This window comes from Manacus vitellinus, unplaced genomic scaffold (genome assembly GCF_001715985.3).
Source record: "Manacus vitellinus isolate BGI_N305 unplaced genomic scaffold, ASM171598v3 scaffold_6_pilon, whole genome shotgun sequence".
Lineage (NCBI taxonomy): Eukaryota > Metazoa > Chordata > Aves > Passeriformes > Pipridae > Manacus > Manacus vitellinus.
In genome coordinates, this window is record NW_021940750.1 from 34,662,335 (window position 1) to 34,685,084 (window position 22,750).

General features: G+C 41.7%; 1 protein-coding gene across 2 annotated transcripts; it reads left to right on the plus strand.

Annotated features, from left to right (window-relative positions):
- Window positions 1–466: 466 nt before the first annotated feature.
- Window positions 467–21,489, plus strand: CUNH14orf180 (chromosome unknown C14orf180 homolog). Of its 2 annotated transcripts, XR_001921896.2 has the most exons (7): window positions 467–582; window positions 2,103–2,228; window positions 10,210–10,310; window positions 11,116–11,223; window positions 14,954–15,077; window positions 16,868–16,894; window positions 19,648–21,489. XR_001921896.2 is itself a non-coding variant. In XM_018082255.2 (6 exons), exons 3-6 carry the CDS (start codon window positions 11,206–11,208, stop codon window positions 19,848–19,850), a joined length of 372 nt encoding a protein of 123 aa, XP_017937744.2. In that variant the 5' UTR covers window positions 2,102–2,228; window positions 10,210–10,310; window positions 11,116–11,205; the 3' UTR covers window positions 19,851–21,489. The 2 variants fall into 2 exon arrangements, 1 of the variants encoding a protein (XP_017937744.2); XM_018082255.2 differs by lacking the exon at window positions 467–582 and having other exon boundaries at window positions 2,102–2,228.
- The last annotated feature ends 1,261 nt before the right edge of the window (window positions 21,490–22,750 follow it).

The following is a 22,750-nucleotide window of genomic DNA, read 5'->3' on the forward strand; positions in this document are numbered from 1 at the left end:
GAAAAAACCTTCGAGGAAAGAAAAGCAACTTTAAGGTTATAATTCGGTCCCAGGAATTCTGAATGTATATATATATAATTAGACACAGAAGAAAAATCAAGGCAGCCTTGTGTTTATTGCACTGGCTCCGTCTCCTGCGCTTTTGGCACTGTGTGTTTGCAGCTGAGCTTCAGCCAGTTGACTGGGCGGTTAAATATCCTTCACCAGGATAAACAGCTGAGGAAGCCTTGTAGCTCACTCACACACAATGCCTTTGGTGGGTGTTCAGGCAAGTACATGGCTTTATATATTGTGCTGTTCCTCTCTGCTACCTGCTCCATACTCTGCTCTGCCTCACTGTAAAACTTTCCCAGGGTTGCTCTTCAGCGTTACAGGATTTACAGCAGCATAAGTTTTATGCTCTGGTTATTTTTAGGGTGCTCTCCCTGGATAGTTGTGAGCTGCACAGCCTGCAGAAGCCTTTGCTTGAAGCATCTCAGAGCAGTCACCTGTCCCCGGTAGCAGGGAAATTTCAGGAGGTGGGATGAGCACTAAGTTGACTCCAGCACTCAGCTCTGCTGTTCCTTTTCCGACTGGCCTTGGGTGAGTCACTTTGCAACCTGGTGCCTCTGTTTACCATTCTGACAGACAGGAAAAGCAGTACAGAGCCAGCTGGGTGAAACATTCTTGGACACTTGGACAAACACAGAAATCAGAAAAGGGAAATAGATTCCTCGATATCACTTATGATCCATCTCCTGGGACTGCTGCCCACTTCTTGTCTGCACCACCTTTCCTAATGCCTTGCTCTTCCAGGGTCTCCCAGTTCCAGAGATCCTCATACTTCCATGGCACACCTCCACCCCTCCTGTGCTTCAGCAACCTCTCCTCCAACTATTTTTTTTCACAATCTCAGTGGAGCATATTGCCTCTATTTTCTTTTTCCTTTCCTCCAGAGATTCCCCCCCTCTCCCCCCTTAAATACTGGCTGCTCTTTTCAGTTTAGGCAGCCTGGCACTCTCCCTGTCCCCTCTCCCGTGCCCACCACAGCAGACAGGGCACTACCTGCTCCCCATGGGCAGCTCGGTCAGTGATTTCTCCCAGCTATTTCCACTTAGGAGAGAGGCTGTTTATTTCCATTTTTTTTCTTACTTATGAGAATATTTGCACCATGTACAGTCATGATTTTATTTATTTATTTGGTTTTAATTTGAGCAGTAGGAAAGAACTGGGAACCAGTATCTGGTGTAATGCCAGAGCAATGGAGAAGCAACAAGGACAAGTTTTGATCTGTTTACTTTGATACTATTCCTGAGGCAAGGATCAATCACCTAAAATCAGAGACACTGTAAACAATATACTGTAAATACAGCTAAAATCAAATACACTGATACCATTTCATTTTATCCAAGACTGGGTTTAGTCAAGTCTGGGCCAAAGTTATCCTAGGTGTAATTCCAGTAACAGCAGTAAACATTGGACCAGAGAGGAACTCAGTTCATTTGCCTTACCTTACTGACAAATGGTTTATGGAAACTGCAAAACTGCCAATGCAAGCACAAGTGTAAGGGAGGATGCAACTTCATAACAATCCCCTCTCAATGGTCACCATGGCTATTTGTGCTTTGTTCTACTCTATTTACAAATTATTAAACATATTGACCACAGCTTTGTGTTTTGAAATCAAAAAGGCAAAGAATCCATTTTTATTACTTTATTAACCTTTTTTATTTAACCTGGTAATAGAACTACTCAACTGTGTGGTAAAATCTCAATTAAAATTTGCCTTAGCTCCAGGAGCCACACAGGCAAATGCTCCAGTAGTTATCAAAGTTGGTTTCCCGGTAAAAGCTGTGCTCTGTTATCAGATTCTGTTATGCAGTACATGGATCTCTGCTATCCAGCCAGCAGCATTTCAGGAGGTGGTTTGAAAGCTTTCAGGCTCTCCCAATGATTGTTTCACTTTTCTTTCACAGCAATTACAGTCTCTTCATTTAATTTCAATGGAAACTTTAGCGTTTTAGACCTTGCCCATGTAGCTGAATGCTCATCTCTGGATCTTATTTCCAGTCCTCAGGAGGACTGGTTTTGATGACCTAGTCTGATTACAGCATCTTTGACAGCTTTAAAGGAATTTGCTCTGGGGAAGGAGACAGCTGCTGCTCTGATGAAGGATTTTTCTGAGCAGGCCTCCCAAGCTAGATATGTCAGCGTGAGATGCTGCCTACGTTTTTCACTGTGACCAACAGGTACGTCTAAAAAAGGTTGTGTGTTCTTGCCTGCATAGGCCAGTGTGCAGAAAGCCTCTGTCGTTAAACTGCCTAACCTGTTTCTCTCAAAATGCAGCAGCTTCTTGGCTTCTTTTCCCGTACGTTGTATATTCAGCCTCTCTGAAAACTGTGGGCCAAATCTTTTTTCTGGTGTAAAGTGGCATTGATCCTTCAGTTTATACAGACTTCAGGTCAGGAACAGTCTCTTTACCAGTATCTATAGTTCTTGTACAGCTCTGGTCTTAAACAAGACTTATGAATATGAGCACATTATTTATGAACTATAGTAACACTTATTAGGAGCTGCAATAAAATGTCTTAGCAGACTTTTTAGAATTGAATCAGTATAAAAGCAATATGATAACCTGTTTCCTTAGAGCCTGCTTGTCATGAATGTTGAAAGCAAGATAGACATTTCAATTCCCAAACAACCCTCTTTACCTCCAGAAATCAGGTCTGATCTGCTTAACACAGTGTGGATTAGGAAATCTCTATGTTCCTTTCCTAATGACATTCCTAAACTGGGAATTTAACTCCATTTTGCTCAGATAAGGCACCTAGAGTGAATGGGTCATTCAGACAGGAATATTTTGCAATAAAAGGTTTTGACAAGTGTCCGAATTTACAAAGTTCTTTATATTCATCCTGGAGCAGCTACTTTGTTTTTTGGGGAGCAAATAAAGCAAAGATTTCAGATGGGAGGGTCAGAACTACCACTGCATGGTAGTTGGACAGAGTCAAGATTTGGGAGATCTAATCCCTAAGACATCTTCAGCCTTGGTTTTGTAAAGCAGGTAGCTTGGAGGTCTGAGAGGTTTTTGGTGCACTGGAGTGATACACTGAACTGACAAGTAAAGGTGAAAACTACTGGTGCCACCTGCTCCAGATTCTCCAGATTCCTCCTTTGTATTGTTTATTTATGTTTCACATCCCCAGAGGAAAAAAAAAAAAGGAAAAAAAAGAAAAAAAAAGAGGGAAGTGGTGCCATTTTTCTGCCTTGCAGTTATTTGATTTGGATTTGGCAAAGACAAAGGAGCTGAAGGTGTCCTTTCTGAAATAACAATGGGAAGCACAGAACAGAGGGTGTATTGTGGCCATGCAAAGCCCCAGCTTTGATTAGTGGGGCACTTCTTGGTGTCCTTGTGTGAGCCACCATCAGTGTTACACAAGATCCTCCTGAAAGACGTGACAGAGTGGCTTCCTCTGGGTTAAAGAACTCCTCTCCCCTTCTAGTCTCAGATGTGCTTTTTCTACATGCTTTAGCCAAGGGACATGTTTTGCATCCAAGGAAAATTTGCAGGTTTCAAGAAATTGCGTCTTTCTTGATATACCCACCTATCTGAAACAGGAGTGGCACCCAACACCTGGATCACTCATCAGTCTGGTAGCAGGCTGCAGACAGGTCTTCAGCATTTGCTGCCACCATGACAAATGACAGGCAAAGCCACCCAGCACAGCCTGAGGCTGGAGGAACAGGTGAGGAGTAGGCTCGCTACTGGGCTTAGAAATGGGAACCAGGTGTTGTGCAGAGGTGGCTGAATATGAGGAAAGTTCGTGTAAAGAGAAGGTAGTGTGAAGTAGACAGATACTCTGCTTAAAGCACATGAGTGAAGAAAGTATATTACTCAGTAAATGATTATTCTGAGTATATTATTCAGAAGTGTCAGTGCATTAGGAGTGCCAGAAATGCTAGAAATTCACCACTTCTAATAAGCTAGTGATAGCAGTCCAGGCAGTGAGAATGTGACAGTGAATTTACTTGTCCTTTTGACAGAAGCCAGTAAAGCCATAGCTCAAGATAGAGTGCCAACCTTGCAGTCAGATTTTGCCCCTCACGGTCATGTTACTTTAAAGAGAGAAAAACAGAAATTATTGTTTTGGTCACAAGAAACTTGATATCTGTGTTTTGGGATCAACAATACTTTGTCTTTGTGCTTCCTATTGCTTTACTTAACAAAAGAAAAATGCCATTACACCTGGACTAACTAGTTTGCTGCAATATTCTGTCAGGGCTATAAGGAGAAAGACAGCTCAGTCAAGGTGTAGAGATAAGTTTTGCTCACTTAGTGGAGATCCATCAGTCTCATAGATGTGAGTGGCAGAGGTGAAATCCTGCCTGGGTTCCACATTTAAAGCTCTTCGTTAGAGTCAGTGACATCCCTGACTGTGGAGTGGGGAACAACCAGGTGTCCTATTACCTTTTTTTAGAAATGCTGCACAAAAAAAGACTTGAAAATATGACAGTCAAACAGAAGGCAACTTATCTGTAAAGAAGTCTTGTATCATCCCTTGCTAATAACCTTTTGATTTGGACTGTCAAATATACCATCAAAGAAGTTGGCACTATTTCGCAGCTTTGGCATATCCATGCATCAAACGACAAAGGCTGCCAGAAGCCGGAGTGTCAGTAAAAGGTGACACTCAGCAGCCTCAGAGGTGTCACAGAGGCAGGAGGGAACTTCTGGGGAGGAGGAATGGTGGCATCACCTTTCCATCATCTTCAGTTTAGAGCTGGAAAGAGCCTCTTGGCCCAGTATGCTCCAAAAAGGTTCTAATATTTTCTCAGCTTTCCAATACACAGGGAGAAATGCCAACACAAGGTAGGAAGTATAAGAACACTTCAATCTCAGTACTTCTCCAAGAAATGCTTGCTAGAATGGGTATAATGCACAAAAGAGAGAATGTAAGACATGAAACTAGCTCTCTGTACCCAAAAGTTTTGCCAGGGAACAGTCATGTAGTCAGAATCACAAATAGACTAAGAGCTCAGCTTTGATGCTCCTTCCTTGCTTTATTAATTCAGCATCTCCCCAGCTGTCCCATGAAGCTTTATTCCTTGCCTTTGCATTTGTCTGGCTTTAAAAGAAAAAGCAATATAATTTCCATTGTTTCACTGAAGAAACTGATTGAAAAGCTCATACATTTGAGATGATGAAAAATATGCTGATGAAAATGCTTCACATTGGAAAGAAATGCATTTGTTGAAGTAGAGTTGATTCTGACGAACTTATTAATTTAAGCTGAGAGGTTTCCTGGTCCCGGACCAAATTTCTGATAAGAATGAAGGAGAGAATGGAGGAGAAAGAGAAAGAGTTGAGCTGTTACAAGGCAGCTAATAACAAGCTGTATCCTAGGGGCATCGCATTTGAAGGATCTGATTCAAACCTGCCAGGGATCAGAGCTGGACCCTGGTTTCCCGCTCTAGTCTAAAAGCACATCCTGCTCTCGGATACCCCATTGTAAGACACAAATTGTCTTGGTGTGAGCAGGACCCTCCAACTCTGCTGCAGAAATGCCAAAGGATACTCTGCTTTGGAATGAAAGTACAACTTAAATTTTCAGCTTGCCTGTGCAAAACATAACTGGCTTTCAGCCTGACTTATCTGTATAGTCTGATGTTGACTAGTGTTCTTTGATGTTCTGTCTGAATTTACCCTTCTTATTTTCCTTGCCTCAGTTTAAATTCAGATGGAATTGAATATAGGCTCCAGAAGCACTCAGCCAGTTTTGGAAATTGTACCAATTACTCTTTGTTAAACTGACTTGTTTTACTCTGAAATCACCAGTCTCCAGGGCTTGGAGAGGTGGAGGAGAGAGACTTACATACTAATTACAAAAACAAATATCATCATTAAAAGACTTAATGTTAATGTAAAGTGGCTGCCAATGACAGAGGGATTTGCCACTTGCTTTTCAGAATCTTTATCATCCAATATCACCATGCAAACTCCTTCCAATTCATGCATTTTTTTGCGCATTTGGGATTTTCTTACACTTTAATCTGCTATTTTCTCCATTTTTCTGTTCTTCTTTCATGTCATTAATCTAATCTAATCCCCTTCCAAGGTGACACTGCAAATGGAGCTCAAGTGCATTCACATCAATGCCTTCAAATCATCTCATGTAGCAGTGCCTGTGTCTAGGTGCTTTGAGATTCCCTTGGCTTCTTCTCTTCCCATTGCTGTCAGTCCCACTTGCTGCCCTTCTCAGGGCCAGTTTGGCATTAATGGCTGCCAGGTTTCTAAAATCCTTTAAGGACAGACAGTGGCTCACAGAAGTCAATTGGAGTCTTTTGACATCTGGGATTTAGACAAAACCACTAATCTCCTTTTGAGGCTATATCCTGCAGTCATCCTAGCTGGATTTCTCTTCAGGTCAAAGTTCACCCAGGAAAATGGGCAGAAAACCCCAGTCAACACAACAGTAAACACAAAGTGATTACTGCTAAAATGGAACTCCTGAAAAATAATTCCACTTTTGCTGTTTCTAAAGGGATTTCTTTACTTGCCTTTTCTCTGTTATGCCCTCTGAGATGCCTGCCTTCTGGCAGTGGGTTCCTCCTTCTCATTTGTCTCATGGCTGATGGCAGCCCTGCCATCAGTAGCAGCCCAAATGCTTTAGGCAGAGGTTCCAGTTCCACTCCTTTTTGTTCCTAAAATATAATAAGCATGTGACAAAACCTAACTCAGAATGACCTCACTCACTGCAGCCCTGTCCATCTCCCACATTCCAAATCAACAGGACTGGCTGATTTGGACTCAGTGAACCAACAGCAGATATTAGCATTTGGTTACTTGGTAACTCTTATTTGATCAATACATGCTTTACATTTAAGATCCCAGTGACAGGATGGTCAGAACGAATTAGAAAACCTCAAGTGGAATAAACCTAATGGCTATGGGACATTTCTAAAATAAAAATGCATGTTGAATCACAAATAATAGCTTGGCTGCAATCTCAGGAGTCTAATTATGAAATGGATGGGGAATCATTCTGTAATTATTTAGAAAGTTCATTTCAGCAGCCAAAAATTCTCTCTATGTTTACTATACATCATCACAAGTCCTCTGCAGTTATTTGTAACATCTACCAGGAAAGACACACGAGTAAGAGAGGCAATTTTAAGAAATGGAGACAGATCTATGCCTTTTGTAAGTCAATGGATTCATGCCAGGGATGAATGGAGACCAGGTTCCTCAACAGAGTTAAATCATTTCCAGTCAGTCCAAAGAGAGCAGAGATTGCTGTGTCCTGCAGTGGGGATGTTCTCACCATATTGGAAAACCCTACAACTCTTCTGCTCAGTGCTTGTATCTTTGCCTCAGAAAAGAGCCCAGTTCAAAACCAGTACAAACCTGCGCACACTGTTGATTTGCAACTGGTGCCACAGCTCCAGGAAGACAATTATCACTCTGAAGGCCCTGCTATGTGGTCCCTCTGTACTCAGTACCGGTGAGGCCACACCTTGAATCCTGTGTTCAGTTTTGGGCCCTTCACTACAAGAAAGACATTGAGGTGCTGCAGTGTGTCCAGAGAAGGGGAGTGGAGCTGGGGAAAGGTCTGGAGCACAAGTCTGAGGAGCAGCTGAGGGAGCTGCTCCAGTTTAGACTGTAGAAAATGAGGCTCACTCTCTACAACTACCTGAAAAGATGTAGCCAGGTGGGGATTGGCCTATTCTCCCAAGTAACAAGCAATACAACTAGGGTAGAGGGCCTCAGGTAGCAGCAGGGGAGGTTTAGGTTGGATATTAGGAAAAATTTCTTCACAAGAAGGGTTATCAAGCATTGGACCAGACTGCTCAAGGAAGGGGTTGAGTCGCCGTCCCTGGAGGTATTTAAAAGACATGTAGATGTGGCACCTGGGGACATGGTTTAGTGGTGGGCTTGACAGTGCTGGGTTAACAGTTGGACTCACTGACCTTAAAGGTTTTTTTCAACCTATTGTATGGTTCTACATCCGCATATAAAGCCATGGCTCTGCCTTCAGAAATTAGTTCAGTTGTGATGGATCAGATGGCTGCATGTGATAATACCATCTCTAATCTAATTTTTGCAAAGATTAGCAATCCAGACCCACAGTTCCTGGATGAATGGCCTCAGGTCTGCCCACTTGCATCAAAGGGAACTTACAGATCTGTGTGATCATGACAACTTCCAGCACAGGGTAGTAATATCTAAAGGGCAGAGAGAAGGTCTCACTGAGGGGATAACCTTGTGGGTCCTCCACAGAGCACCACAGGGACTGTTGATGCTTCACTTTGTGCTGACCACAACTACCCTTCCTTGGGGAAAAATGCACCTGGATACACAGATCTCTGGGCATCACAGGAATTAATGGATCTATAGAAAAGAAAACTGATTGCTTTCAGCCAAGTGTTTTCAGAGCATCTTTCCATCAGTGCTCTGTCTCCATTATGCTTTGTTGTTAGTCTTTTTTTGCCCAACTACACCAAAACTCCCCATTTTGGAGTGACCACCAGAAAACAGATTAATCATGACCCTTCAGGGTGTGGAATAGAAACATGCAGTCCACAGAGCTGAATTTTGTCTTGAGGCTGGGATTTACATAGTGCTTTCTTTACTGGAAGGTTTAGGAGCAGAAATGGTGCCATGCAACACCTCATGAGTATCCCACAACTTTCAGCAGTAAATCTGTTTCTCCAGAGGCACAAAAAGGAAGAAGGCAGCAGCTAATTATACTCTGTGGGGCAATTTGCCTTTTTATTTCCCGATGTGCTTCCTGACTAGTGGAAAATCACTCTTGGCAAATACAAAACTTACCTTGCTTCCAAAAGGAGCATCTCTAAATTATTAATCAAGAGTACACAGGACCGCGAAAGGTGGAATATTGAACAAAGGCTCAATTGACACTCTGGAAGTTGAGGAAGATACGGAGGACTCCTCTCTAATTTATTTATTCCTTTTCTGTTCTGTTATCCTGATATGCTGCTTCCAGTTACCACTGCACCCCACACTGTATGGTATTACGTGATTTTGTTTTCAGATTGTTGGAGATAAAGTTACTTCATTATTAATATATAAGCACTGTGCATATCCATAAATATTGAATATATACGTGTGTGTAAACCTACTGGAAGTGTTAATAGTCAAGATAAACGAAGTCCATTATTGCAATGAGTGACTATTTCTATGACCCTATTTGCAATAAAACCAGATTCAATGATATGAGAAAATTGCTGGGTTTCAGAATAATTGAACCAGGCCAGACGAATCCTCACAAAGGCATCATTTACAAAGTACTTTACTTGTCTAAAATATTTATTCCCGTAGAAGGAAATGGAAAAATAGTTCATATGGTTACACAGCTATCCTGTGAGTGTAAAATGTTTTATCATGTTATGTCTATTTCCTAGATATCTTCCACTGGGGTATTGCAGAAAAAATACTGGCTATGCAGTTAATTCCTTTGTGTGGTCTGTTCATATTTATTCTCTGCGAAGTCAATCATGTTTTGTTCAGGCTTGTCTTGTTTTTCTGCTGAGCAAACACATAAGCAACCCCTTTCTTGTGAAAACTTATTTGCATATACAATATGCACCATTCAACATTGGTGCTACACAGAGAATTGAAATGTCTCTGCTTTCCCTCCTGTGTACCACGGGAAGTAGTGGAGTTCTTTCTGAAAATGTTCCTGTTGCTCTTTAACACTGCAGTATATTGTTCATGTTTAAGGACTGCATCAGTAGTTATAGATAATTTTAGTTTGTCTTGTATTGAAAGCCTGGATAGATTTTTACTAGGAATGTTCACAGCAAAATGCTTCCAAGCAATCTACAGACAAAGAATTACTCCCAGTAATTATCCACTGAATAAATCTGAATAATGAATACATTCACAAAAGTCACTATCTATTTGTGAACAATTAGCTGAAAGAAATAGAGGTGACACTCGCAAGCTAAATAATTCATTTATGAATTATTTGTCCAGCTTTGCTTCTCGCATATGTTGCATGAAATGAGATCAAAGTTTAGATGAAAAATTATTTTTAAAAGAAGGGCAATGTTAAAGGAAATTCTTCCAGCTTCCTATGCAGAAATCATCCTACTATCATAACTGTTATTTATTACTAGTAATTTTAGAGGCTAGTGAAGTTATTTTCCTGGAATCTTTTACTTTGTGCATTAAGCTGTGTTTTATTCCTAATATATAACCAATTTCAGGTTGTTAGACTGCAATCAAAAGCAGTTGGTAGGAATGGAGCTGTCCCTGTTATGAGATTTGAACTCCTGGCATCTTTATCCACTGGAACCTGAGTGCCCAGGTAACTACTAATTATTCAAGCATTTACAACTATTACTATCAATATAAATAACACATTGTGGAACAAAAATGAGAATGGGACTATGAAATGATCAATCCTGGCATTTAGATAACAATCTTTAATGAAAACATTTATGAGTTGCCCAGGTATTTTTCAGTCAAGTGAACAGAAAATTTGTTTATATTTAAGGGAAATCTAGAACTGAAAAGAAATGGTTTCTGGCATCAAAAATTATAAATGTTGTCTCCATATGTCCATTTCTTGAAAACAAGTACTCCCATCAACTATTCTGTCTGGGGTTTTTTGAGAAATTACCAAAAAGTTTTTGAGCAATTGCTTAGAAAACTGTGAGACTTTTCTTTTAACAAAACCAGATTCAGTGAAAAAGACAGGAACAAGATTTTTCATTCAGGTGTAAAAGTTTACTACCACTCTCTGCAGGAATAAGAGGCCACACAAGACCTTCTTATGTGCCTTACTGGGTGACACTAGTAAAAATAAGTGAGGCAATTCCCATGGAGAAAGTCAAAGCTAGATGAAGAATAGAATTTTACTTTCTTCTTCCCAACTTCATCAGATTTGCTGGCCAAAGCAGGCAGGTAAATTCCATTTTACATTAATTAGTAGCAAGTGATTATCACAATAAGAGGAAGGAGGAACCAGAGAAGAGGCCAGGGACCATGGTTTGGTAGGATTTGTCACTTTTCTGTCTAGGATCTACTATGAACAAAATTTTGAAGAATGTCTTTTCCCTGCTAAAAGCCAGCTTAGATATTCCAAAATAACTTCTGTGAAACATTTGCAGGACACACTAGAGAGGGAATTTTGACAGCATTTCACAAGTCCTGCAGCTGTGAGCCGGTTTCAGCATGAGGAAAAGCTCTCCATCATCCCAATGCACAGGAAAGAGAAGGTAAGGTAACTCTCTCCAGGTGGCTTTTAGATATGGTACATTCAGTGAAGAGTCCTAGACCAGCCAAGTCTATTCTTCTCCATGTTGATACTGATGCCACTGCTGGGAAGGGCACGGCTTGAGGACAGCAGATCCATGCAGAGGCTGAGCTGCAGGAGGGCAGCAAGGCTGGAAGGGTCTACTGACCCCACATCAGCCACAGATGCCTCCTTTACTATGCTGGCCCAGTTTTCTCCGGGGGAGGATCCCAACCCATTCCCCAGATTACTGAGAGAAGGTTAAAACAGTGAAGCCCACAGAGCTGCTGATTCCTACTGTCAACATGAACATCTTGCTAAACTGGGTAGGTGCAGAACAAGGGCCGGTCTGAGCATGCCCTGGGAGAATCTATCCAACCACCTGGAAAAAAACCAAACACCATAGTATTTTAGACATGCCACAGCAAATAAATAGCTCCAGGAAACAAACAACAAAAAAAGCACAAGCTTGTGCTTGCAGGGACAGTAAACCACCATATTTCAGCAGTCATGGCAGGGATTTCTGACTAAAAATTGTATATTTGATGATGACCAACCTTCAGCATTTGACAAGGGGCTGTTAAAGCCTCTTGAACAGTAAATCACCTCTTTTCCCATCAATAATTTTATTATGATATTTGTAGAAATGTAAAATGTTAAAATCCCACTTTATTGCTATAATAATGGATTTAATTTGAAAAACATATAAAGTGAGGCCATAACTGTACTGGAGGGATATATATATGTGATGCCACTACATCTATATAATTTCCTGATGTCTTTACCCACATATTTTGAATGGAAGAAGGAATAAAAGCAATTCTACTTGCAAGGTTTTTGAGATTGGGATTGGATTCTGAAAAGGAAAACAACATGATCACAGAAATGTAAAAATTATGATAAAAAACCAGCCTAAATTTCACATTTATGCAAAAAAAAAAAAAAAGAAAGAAAAAAAGAAAAAAACAACGTAGGTGTTTATCTGTGATTTGCTCCATTCAGGCCCTTCCCTGTTGCCAGGAAAGCCCTGTTTTCCAGCTGCACAATCAGTACTATCACTATGTGCTATTTTTGGCTACTGAGTACATTTCATGTAGCGTCATCCTTCCCACACCAACACTGGTATGAAGGGCGGAAACTCTTCTTTCCACTCCTCTGTCATTTGTTGCTGCTCCCATCTGCTCAGTGGCACTGCCTGCTCCATCCTCACTGTGGAGGGATCTCCAGGTGCTTTTCCCTGTTCCTTCTCATTTCCTCGAGCAAGTGGGTTTCCCTCCAAAGCTTCATGTGGGACACTTCATGGTGGCATCCAGAGTACATGTCCCAGATATGTCCAGTCCCACCTTCTGGTCCTAGTGCAGAGGAGCTGCCGGTAAGTAACCCTTTGATGGGCGATAGAGTCCTTGTGTCCAACTCCTGAAGCTTTTTACAAATGGGCTGTTTTTAAGGTCATATAATTTCCCAACTCTCACTTTGGTAGGTCTCCAACTCTTGTCAGGATATGTTAATGCCAGGTTTCTGTCTGAGGGGAGAATGCATTATTTCTTCTGACACTCTGTAGCTGTGATTTCCATAAGTTATTAAAGTCTAGTACATATCGTAAAGCTACTTCCTTTTCAAGGTCTCCCTTTCCTAGGTGCTACCCAACCAGCTAGTTGTTTACTATTTTTCTCTCCTGACGTGGTATCGCTGTTAAGTATTTGGAAAAGCTTAAATGGACAAAAGCTGCACTTGGAGTTATAAATCTTTTCAAATTTAAGGTTCAGTTTCCTCGGTTGTGCCACAGGAAGAGCCCTCATAGCTAAAGCTATAACCACCTCTAACCTGAGCTGGGCTATGTCTCCCTAAACCTGTTTAATTTTACACAGAATAATCAAATATTCATTATGTGAGTAAGTGTGTGTGTGTGTGTGGCTGCAGCAGAGTGATTAGGGTACTCACCTGGTAGATGAGAGACCCTGTTCCCAGTGACCGCTCCAATGAATATTTAAGTATTACATATTAAGTATTCATTGGAGCAAGGATAGGAGCAGACTTCTGCCACCCCCAAGGGAGCACCCAAACACCAGGCTGTAAAGTCACTCTTTCCTTCTTTAGCTCAATGAATATTTAATTATTCAAGGCCAAACAAGACGGCTTTAGTGGCAGAGACTGAGATTCCCTGCTCCCATATGCATACCGTAGCTCTGATGGTGAGAGCTTGTATACAGGAGATGTGGGTTTGTATTTCTTTGGACTTGGAACGAAGTTGAATCCAGGTTTCCCATACCCTGAATGGGGCTTCCAGCTTCCGAGCTGCTGAATGAAAAATACAGAGCTCCAACACACACTGTCCATGGTCATGAGACAGAGGTGTTATGACCCCAAGATCAGAGAAAGCATCCTTATCAGTGATAAGGGTGAGTTTATACATCTCTCAGGAGGAGGTAGCAAGCTGAAGATGTTCCTCATTCCATGGCAGTTCCAGCTGGCTATGCTATGTGCCTTTCTGAGGTTATTCAGAGAGTGATGCATAAGAAAATGTGCTCATCTTCTTTACTCCGGGGTCTGACACCCCCAGACTGTAGTTAATGGCACCTAATCCTGCTCCTGCAGCCCAAAGAGTGGATGTGTGAAAAGGTGACTTTGGGGAAAGCATCCAAAGAGAAAAGGTAAGGCAACGGTTTTTGAATCTAAAAAAGTATACAAGTAGAGAATTGAAGAGTAGGAAGATTAAAGCAAGAAGAAAAACATGGAGTAAGGAGCAAGCAATCCTTGAGTGGGGAAGTAACACACAAGAGGAAAAAAAAGGAGCAGGGACAGTGACCAGAAGGCACAAACAAATCATCTCAGAAATAATATCCTTTACCTAGCAGAGGAACAGAGGGAGTAGGGAGAAAGGGCTAGAGAAGATGACTTCAATCTTAAAAATAAAATGCAGAGAATCTCTACCACACACTTGATTCTTTGAAAAATAGAAAATTTGCTGTCAGCTCTCCAATTCCAGAGGATGGTGAAGATTCACTTTAGATTCGCTTTGGGGAGTTGATTCACTCTGGATTCATTTTGGGGAGTTGACTGTGGGAGCATTCCTATGCAGAAGAGTGACTTATTACTGTTATTGCAGTTCTGTTTCTTGTAATTTCAAAGAATCCACAGCATTACGATTCTCTTGTTAAAAACTGTGGCTTCCAAGCAAAAACCAGACCAACAACATAAATGCAATATAAGTGCATAAGTGCAAATAAATTACCTTTTTGTACCCATCAGGATTGTGTCCAAACCCAAGTCTGCTGCATAGTCCCAGTTGTTGAAATGGCAGCACTGCATTCCAAATGGAACTGCTGAGCTCGGAACATTTCAAAGGTTCTCCAAATGATATGGTTCATGTATTTCATATCACATTTTTTTCCATCTACCCCAAGGCTGTTGAGCAGCCACCTTCAGCCACTGTTCACTGCAATTTAGAGAAATGCTTTCTGAACACTTTACTGTCCATTACTTGAACTAACCTTTTCCCTGAGAATACAGTTTTAGAGTACTGAATATCTATAACAATGAAGGAATACCCCTATTGTCTTGCCATAAATAACACAGTGGTCTGACTATAAATATCCAAGCAGATGTGTTACGTACCTATAGCCACAACATAGCCATAGAAGCTCAGAGCTTCACCCAGACACATTAACCCTGTTTCAATGGCCATGTGTTTTGTGTTTTGATCAACTCTTTAGGCAGATGACAGTAGCTATCCTCCTTCAATACTGAGGAAAAGGCAACCTGTGGATCAAGCTGTGGGGGAAAAGCGGAAAGTAGAGAGAAGGGTTCGATTTCGTGAGCCAGAAGTCATTGAACATGGTATGCTCAAGCTATTAAGCCTTTTGGCATGACCTTTCTAGCTTTTAACATCCACCCTGTCTGTCCACATCAGCTTCCTCCTCTGAGAATGTTATTTGTGATTTTCAGCTCCACGTGGAGCAGAGGATGTACAGTTTTTACTCTGTGCTCTGCAGAATTGTATCTGGCTGATTTGCCTGCCTGCCCTGGGAGGAGACAGGCTCCTGCACCCTCAGCTGTTCTCACAGTGGCCTCCTGAGTCAATCCCCACAGGGATCATTGTAGACCATGGGTTTGGCTGAGCCCCAGGGCTACCCCAGAACAATGTATCCGCTCATAAAAAGGGTCTCAGACAAATTTTAAACATGTTTATGTCATTCTGGGTACCTAGGAAGCAATGGGAAGGCGGGAGCCAGCCCTGTCGTGGTTTTGAGCAGCATGCATGCCACAGAATACAATAGCAGAGGTCTAAGCCTAGCAGCCAGGATGTAATAATTTCTGCCAATGAAGGCACCCAAGGAATGACACAGCTAACAAAACCTCTGGTCATTTCAGACATGAGCCAAAATAGCAGCTTACAGATAGGTCAGCTGGGAGTGACCATAAGCAGAGGTCTGGCACAATGATCCAATTTGCACTTCTGCATGTGCTATATGCAATACTAAATAAGAACTATTCTTGTTACATTCTGACTCTCTCCAATTCGACCCAAGTAAGAAAATTGTATTTATTGGTAGAGAACTAAAATTGTATGGGTTTGATACGTCAGTCAGTAAAAGCACAGGTGACAGAATGGTAACATTTATATTCCAGCCACCTGTTTGGACTGCTACAGCTTCTGAAAACAAGGCTCGGCATCTACTGATGTGTCTGTAAACAGAACTCTCATTTGTTTGGCAACACATTATTTGGGATGCCTCCTGACGCAGGAGGGGAAAGCTATTTCTTGATAAGGTTGTTGCCATGGCCTGGGCTTTCCCATCAAAAGTGAACTCCTGGAAACGCTCAGTGAGTCAGTCCTAAATTTGCCCAGGCTCATCTGACTGCTCAAGAGGATTTTGATGGGAGTTAATAACTCCCTCAGCTCTCTGCCAGGGTCCCTGCCACAGTGCTGGTAATCCTGCAGTCAGTCCAGCCCAGGGGGACCAGGTTGGTCTCCCACTGGCTCTGATTCCAGCACAGCCATGCTGGAACTCCAGGGAGCTGCAAGGATGGAGAAGACGTTTCCACGAAGACATGAGAAACATTCCAACCCATAATTAGTATTCTGTGATTTAAATTATTTACTGTTTGTCCACACATTATTAACATTAAGGCTGGTAAGATGAACATTTCTGGCACCAGTGAAAATTTTCCATTCTATGGACTTTTCATCCTGGATTGTGTCTGGGCCCCGGCTGCCAAGCAGAGGGATTTCCAGGATATTGTTGGATGAAAGTAATCTGAGAGTGGGCCTTGCCTACTTAACTTTCATACTTCTGATCTATCTCCTTTCCTTTCTAAAAATTATTTGGAATAGGCAGGTTTTCTTCGCAGGAGCTGATTACTGACTGCCCTGCAACAGCAGTAAACTCTGCCTCTGAACTCTTCCATACAACAATTTTTCTCACTTTCCTGAAGTGCACCTGCATCTGCATGTTTGCATGGAGTGGCTAGATCCTCATCCAGAACCAAAAGTGTTGTAAGAGGAGGCTCAGCATCTATAAAGTGACAGGCAATTTCAGAGACACCACTTGGTGCTTGCTTTTATGTTCACCTGCTGCCAAGAGACCTTTCCAGGCGTGTAAGAACATTTTCATTCTGTTTTCTAGCCATTTCCTGCTGTGACTACGTAGTGGGTAAGTTGAATTTTCACATTATAACTGTGAGCCATCCATAGCATTAACCTGAGTTTGCTTTTGTGGCTGCTGGGATGCACTGTGCAAATACACCCTCCGTGTACACAGCATTTCGTGCTGTCAGTGGTTGTTGCTTTTTCTTCTCAGCATAAGCAGCACAAGGTGCTGATGAGGTCTGGTGCAATTTTAAACAAGACGTCTAGTGAGACAAATAGTGGAAACAAAAATGAAATCCCTGAAGCTATTTTTAATTTAAATATAATTAATATATTTTATGGCAATAGAATAGGTACAGGTTTTTCACTAAGATACGCAAGGAAAGCACCCCAAGCAAAACAATAGTTCTCCCTGCTGAGTTTTGTGTGTGAGGAAGAGACAATTCATTTATATGCTGGCAGCAGGGTAGAAATAATAAAAATAATGTGTTTTTTCATTTTTTATTTTTTTTTTTGTTTGAGGCCAGGCAGCCTTACAGACCCTGAAGCAAATGTGTGTATATGGATTTCTTATGAGGGTGATAATTTCTAGAGGCCCTGACCAAAATCCAGCCCCTGCTATATGCAATGCAGTGAGAGGAGAGGGGTACATGTATATATACACACACAGATCCATAGTGTTGGGAGGCCAAAAAACCTCCCAGACAGATATCCCCATATCCCCTAGCTATTGCTGTTGTCCAGGAAAATGGTTAGTGTGCTCATGACAATGGAAGCATCAGCTAAGGCAGCTATTGAGCTAGAAAGAGGATGCTATAGGCAGGAGAGAGACAGGTGGGAAAGCAAAGATCAAATATTCTTCAGGGGACAGTGGAACTGTGTGTCCAAGACAGAAACTGAAACAAAACTTCCTGTGCCTGGGTCCAGTGCTTTTCTCAGATGAGTTGCCATGAGACTGGGCACACGCCTGTGGCTGTGCGTGCTCTTCCAACAGGCAATTTAACAAACAAATTTAAGCATTAAATTTCTACTTGTAATCTAGAAAACCAAATTTAAATTTCAGCCCATAACTGTAGTGACGTACTGAAGCTGTTGTGAGCATAGCTTATCTCTATTCTGTGCATGGAAATATTTTTGCACATTACCTTTTTTTCTGTTCATGGACTGAATATACGTCCTAATTTTGCAGATTGGAAAACTCAAGTTTGCATTCGAGGTCACCCAGAAATAACTTTTGCAAGGTTGAAAAAGGTTATAAGAAATTCATAGAAAAGGGCTGATGTGAAAAACTGCTCAGCTTTCACAGAAAGGTTTCACTGCTCCTATGTGTGCTCATCAGCCAAGTCCTTCACTGTGAAAGGCAGGTGGGCACCCAGTGGAGAACTGTAGCCTATGGTGTGAGAAATCACACAAGGGAAAAGAACTTCCAGCTCACAAATCTCTGCAAATGCAGAAAGTGGCGAGCAATTCCCTGGTTAAACACCTTCATATCAACCATTCATAGAATAATGCCAAATAAACAAATTTATAAAAACGGAATTCTGCTTGTGGATAATTTGCAAACAGAAAGAAGGGCTAAATTCAAATTAATAAATTATTTGCTCCAAATAATTCACTCAGATCTATTATGGGACATTGATTTGGTTTCTGTTTAGCTGTAAAATGACTGCCTATTAACATTTTACCTTTTCCCCATGCACTTTTTGATACATTATTATGTGTTTCCTGCTTGGTTTTATGACTTTTACCTTCCTCTCTGTACATCTGTATGACAGTTTAATTGACTGGTGTGTATTCCAGGGCTCGGAGTAGAAGCTAATTTAAATATGTTACAGCTAATGTTGGCCCTTTACCCATAATAATACACTCCACATTTTTATCTCCTTATTGATTATGTGCATATGGCAGGAAAATAGCCGTGCACTATGGGTTTTATTCAGGCATGAATTTGGCTTTATACTGCATGTTTAATACCCTAAGTGCTTTATAAAATAGTACAGACTGTGGAATGGCCATGAAGTCAAACAGAGCATCCAGATCTGAATCACACTGGATCCCCGAGGAACACGGATGGATAAACACGTGCAAGGATTGGGGCACAGATGTCAGCAAGCTAAATGTAGCCCTCTGATTTCCACATGTGTGCTGTACCTGACCCAGGGTGCTTTAAACAAACTTGAACTGTATTTTGAAGACAAGAAAAACGTTTACAGGTTGTTCCTGCCTTAGAGCAAGTGCAGAGGATGTTCCAGTGTAATTAGCACACGTAGCACTTAGAGAGTGGTTAAAACTGCCAGAGCTTTCTAAACATTTTCTAACCCCTTGGTTAATGGAGCCACGTTTCAGTTCTTACCATATTTAGCAGGAGTCCCAAACAACCTGAGTTACCAGGGAAAAGGATGGAAATCTACATCTTGTCTCTTTTATGGAGCATTTGTGATCATTAAATATTGGATGAAGTAGCTTCATATTCTCCTAGTATTCAACTTAACATATAGTGTAAAAGTTTAAAACTAATTGCTGGAGGGCTACTTGAGGTCACACATTAACTATGGTAATCCTGTTCCTATTTATGTAATTAAACCCTTTAAATGCTCCATTAGATGATATATTTTATAGTCACCACCCTCCATCAGCAGGTGTGACTCACTATTGCTTAACTGATGTGTATGGAAGTGCTCACAACCAGAGCCCTGTGTACCCTGCTGTTCCCAGAAAACTGGTACAAATGCATCAGCAGGGGACCAAATTTGGGAAGTGTTTAAGATGACACTAAAATAACGCTGCTTTCTTTTTTTTCTCCTCATCACCATTCAGTAGATGACAGGTCATCATCTGGATTGCCTATGCTCCTGTGGCTCTCATTTTGTGCAGTGCTGATCCTTGCTGTGAGTCTCTACTACAGCAGCATGAAGCAAGATGTCAAAGTCCTGGAGGAATTTCAATCCCGACTTGTTATCTTCTTTCTTCATATAAGACACGTTGCTCAGAGATGTTGGACTTGGTTTGTGAAGCAGTAGCAATGTCCTTCAGCCTGACACTGTTAAGCAGCATGAGTCAGTGCAAAACTCCCAGTTTACTCCAGCCACATGCAAGGAAACACATGATCATCCACCCCAAAGAGCAAGAAAATCACCCCTGTTGTGCATCATCCAGCAGCCACTTCTTTCTTCTTCTTTGTTTGTTTTTCCACATCAACGAACAGTCATTACCAGTGCCTTGAGTTCTCACCAAACTCATGCTCCATCACCCTGAACAGCAAACAAGTATCTCAGTTTTATCCCCCATAGTTTATGAACTGCTGATATGAGGAGCAAAAAGTAGAGAGAGAAACAGATTGGTCTGTGCAGGCAGCAGCAAGCTCTGAGTCTCAGGTCAAGGCTTTAGATATCAAATCACCTTTCTCCTTAAGTCTCCTAAGAGCTATTCTGCAAAAGTTAAAATAAAGCAGAACTATTGCACCAACACTTCTCTGGTGGCCAAAGGCTTGACAAGCTGCTATATTTATACACCTGAAATGTTTATTAGTAAAATCCCAGCAAATGGCTTTCTCGTTTCCCTTCATGCATTTTTTTTTTACTCCATGGGCAAAAGCTGTTTCTTACTGATTCACTTAACTCCCAGGAGTGAAAAACAACACGAAAACTCATTTAAACAGAAAATAGTTTATTTGCCTAACATAAAAAATAGCTGCATTGAAACTCAGGCTAATCATCAGATCGGTAGTTTAATCCTCTGGGTTTGATTCAGTCCATAAACTCTGTGAGCTGACTTAAAAGATTTATGATAATGCTTGTATTCAGCCAGAGGTTATACTTTTTATGCCCTAGTATTTGGGGCCTTATATCACAGCAATATGGACTGGTTATGAAGGAGTGGGAGGCCAAGTCCCTTTACCCCTCCACTGCCCCCCATACTATGCAGGTCTCTGAAGAGAATCCTATTAATGGAGATCATGTGAAATGGTGCTCTGGGTATCTGAGAGGAGAGTAAATTAGTGCAAGCTTGTGAGCTTCAAAGAACCAGCACAGACAGCTTTTTAGGCCTTAGATTCTTCACAAGTAGTACCTGATATGTGCTTGGAGTTATTTGGTATGATAAAATTGACATCAGAACCTGTAAAAGCTGAAGAAAATGAAGCAGGAAAAAAAGGGGGAAAGAAAACACTGCAGAGAAGATTAAGTGATACCTGCAAGACCTTGGCTGGAATTCCCCTGCCAAGACAACCACCAAAAAGAAAAAAATGGTGCTTTATTTTTAATAGAATTTTTTAAGAGGGCCATACCTCTGCCCCAGCAATCTTCTCCCAAGTAGCCCAAGGACTTTAACCAGGAGATGATAAACAGAAATGCAATATGCAGCCTTCTCTCAAGAGGAGAGTAGGCAGCAACTTGATTGAGAACAAGTCAAAAAAATTGCTGCCCAGGATAGAAAGAAGTGACTTCAGTGGCTGTTCTCATACTCCTCCTAAGCTGTCAAAGCCACAGGCATTGCATTTGACATGTGCTGGTCTGGGAAGCAGAAGTTGCTGCAGGAGGAGTATTTGGCTCAGGGGCTCTGTGTGCAAACCACTCAGGTACCCCAGCTCAGAGGGTAAGTTTCACACTGCTTCCCTCCCCTCTCCACTGTCTCAGCCCTGCTGTTTAGGTAATAAAAAAGAAAGGTTTTAAACTTGTGTGCTGGTGAATGTCTGATGAAAAGGTTTAGATTGGTACCTGCACAGGGCAAGGGGGTCATTGCAACTTCTATTTGCATCTTTTAATGTTTATGATCTTTTTCATGGTCATGTTGAAACTCTTTGGCAAGCCAGTGGTGTTCCTTTTTGGCTCTGGACTGACATGTCCTCCCAGCATGTAGCAATTAGGCCCCTCCAAACAGGAGCCTGTTTGAAGGGACAGTTCCCTCACTCCAAGTCATGGCAAATTGCAACAAAAATGCAAAGGTTGAGCTAGAGGTTCACTCTACCACTCAAAGCAAGAGTGGTAGAGTGAACCCTTCCAGTATGTTAGCAACCTGGTTTCAGTAACTTTAAAAAAGCTGATGGTTAAGGTAAAACAGGAACTCCTCTTAGGACTGTGAGGAAAAATGTGGAGGTGGTGTGAAGATCATATCTGTGCCCACCTTCCTGCACAGCTCCCCAGGAGATGGACATAGGACCACCTTTCCACTGGATCTGCTTTAAATGGAAAATGTCCATGTTCCTCTTGCTGGGGCCCAATTTTATCAGTGTGAGTGAGAATAGATATCACATCTGGGCTGTCAGGAACATTAAGCAGAGGAATGGCTATTCTTGGCTTCTGTGTCGGCTCTGGTTGGGACGGTTTTGGGCATGGGCAAAGGCAGCACTTGAGTTATCTGTTGAGGTCTCACCATGGCTTTAGAAGGTCTCCCAGGTCAGGATTGTTTACTGTGGTCGGTCAGATATGTTGCAGGCTGCAAAAGGCCAAACTAAATTTGCCTCAAAGGCAGAAGATTTGAAATAAATAAAAGTTAAATTACGTTCCAAGGAGAGTGATGGCATTTCACAGGTGAAGAAACTGAAGTTAAGAAAGCCAATGCATCTGTGGGAGTGAATGAAGTAGGTCAATAACAAGTCTGGGAATAGGAGGAAAAATTCCAGCTCCCAGGCCTGCATTTGTTTACTGCTGCACAACTTCACTGTGGACTTACCTGTTTTATTTCCTTCTCACACAGAAGCTCTTTTCCCATTCACCCATCCTGCTTAAACACCCCCCCACACACACACACACACGCACTCACCCACCCACACCCTTTTCCCTCTCTGCCCCTTCATTCAGTTCTTTATTCATCACAGCTTTATCCTACTGCTGTGAGCTAGATCTGATTTCTTCGTGTTCAATGTTTTTCTGTGTGATACTTTTGTAAGTTTGGAGCCCTAAATTTACAAAAATGAGCTATG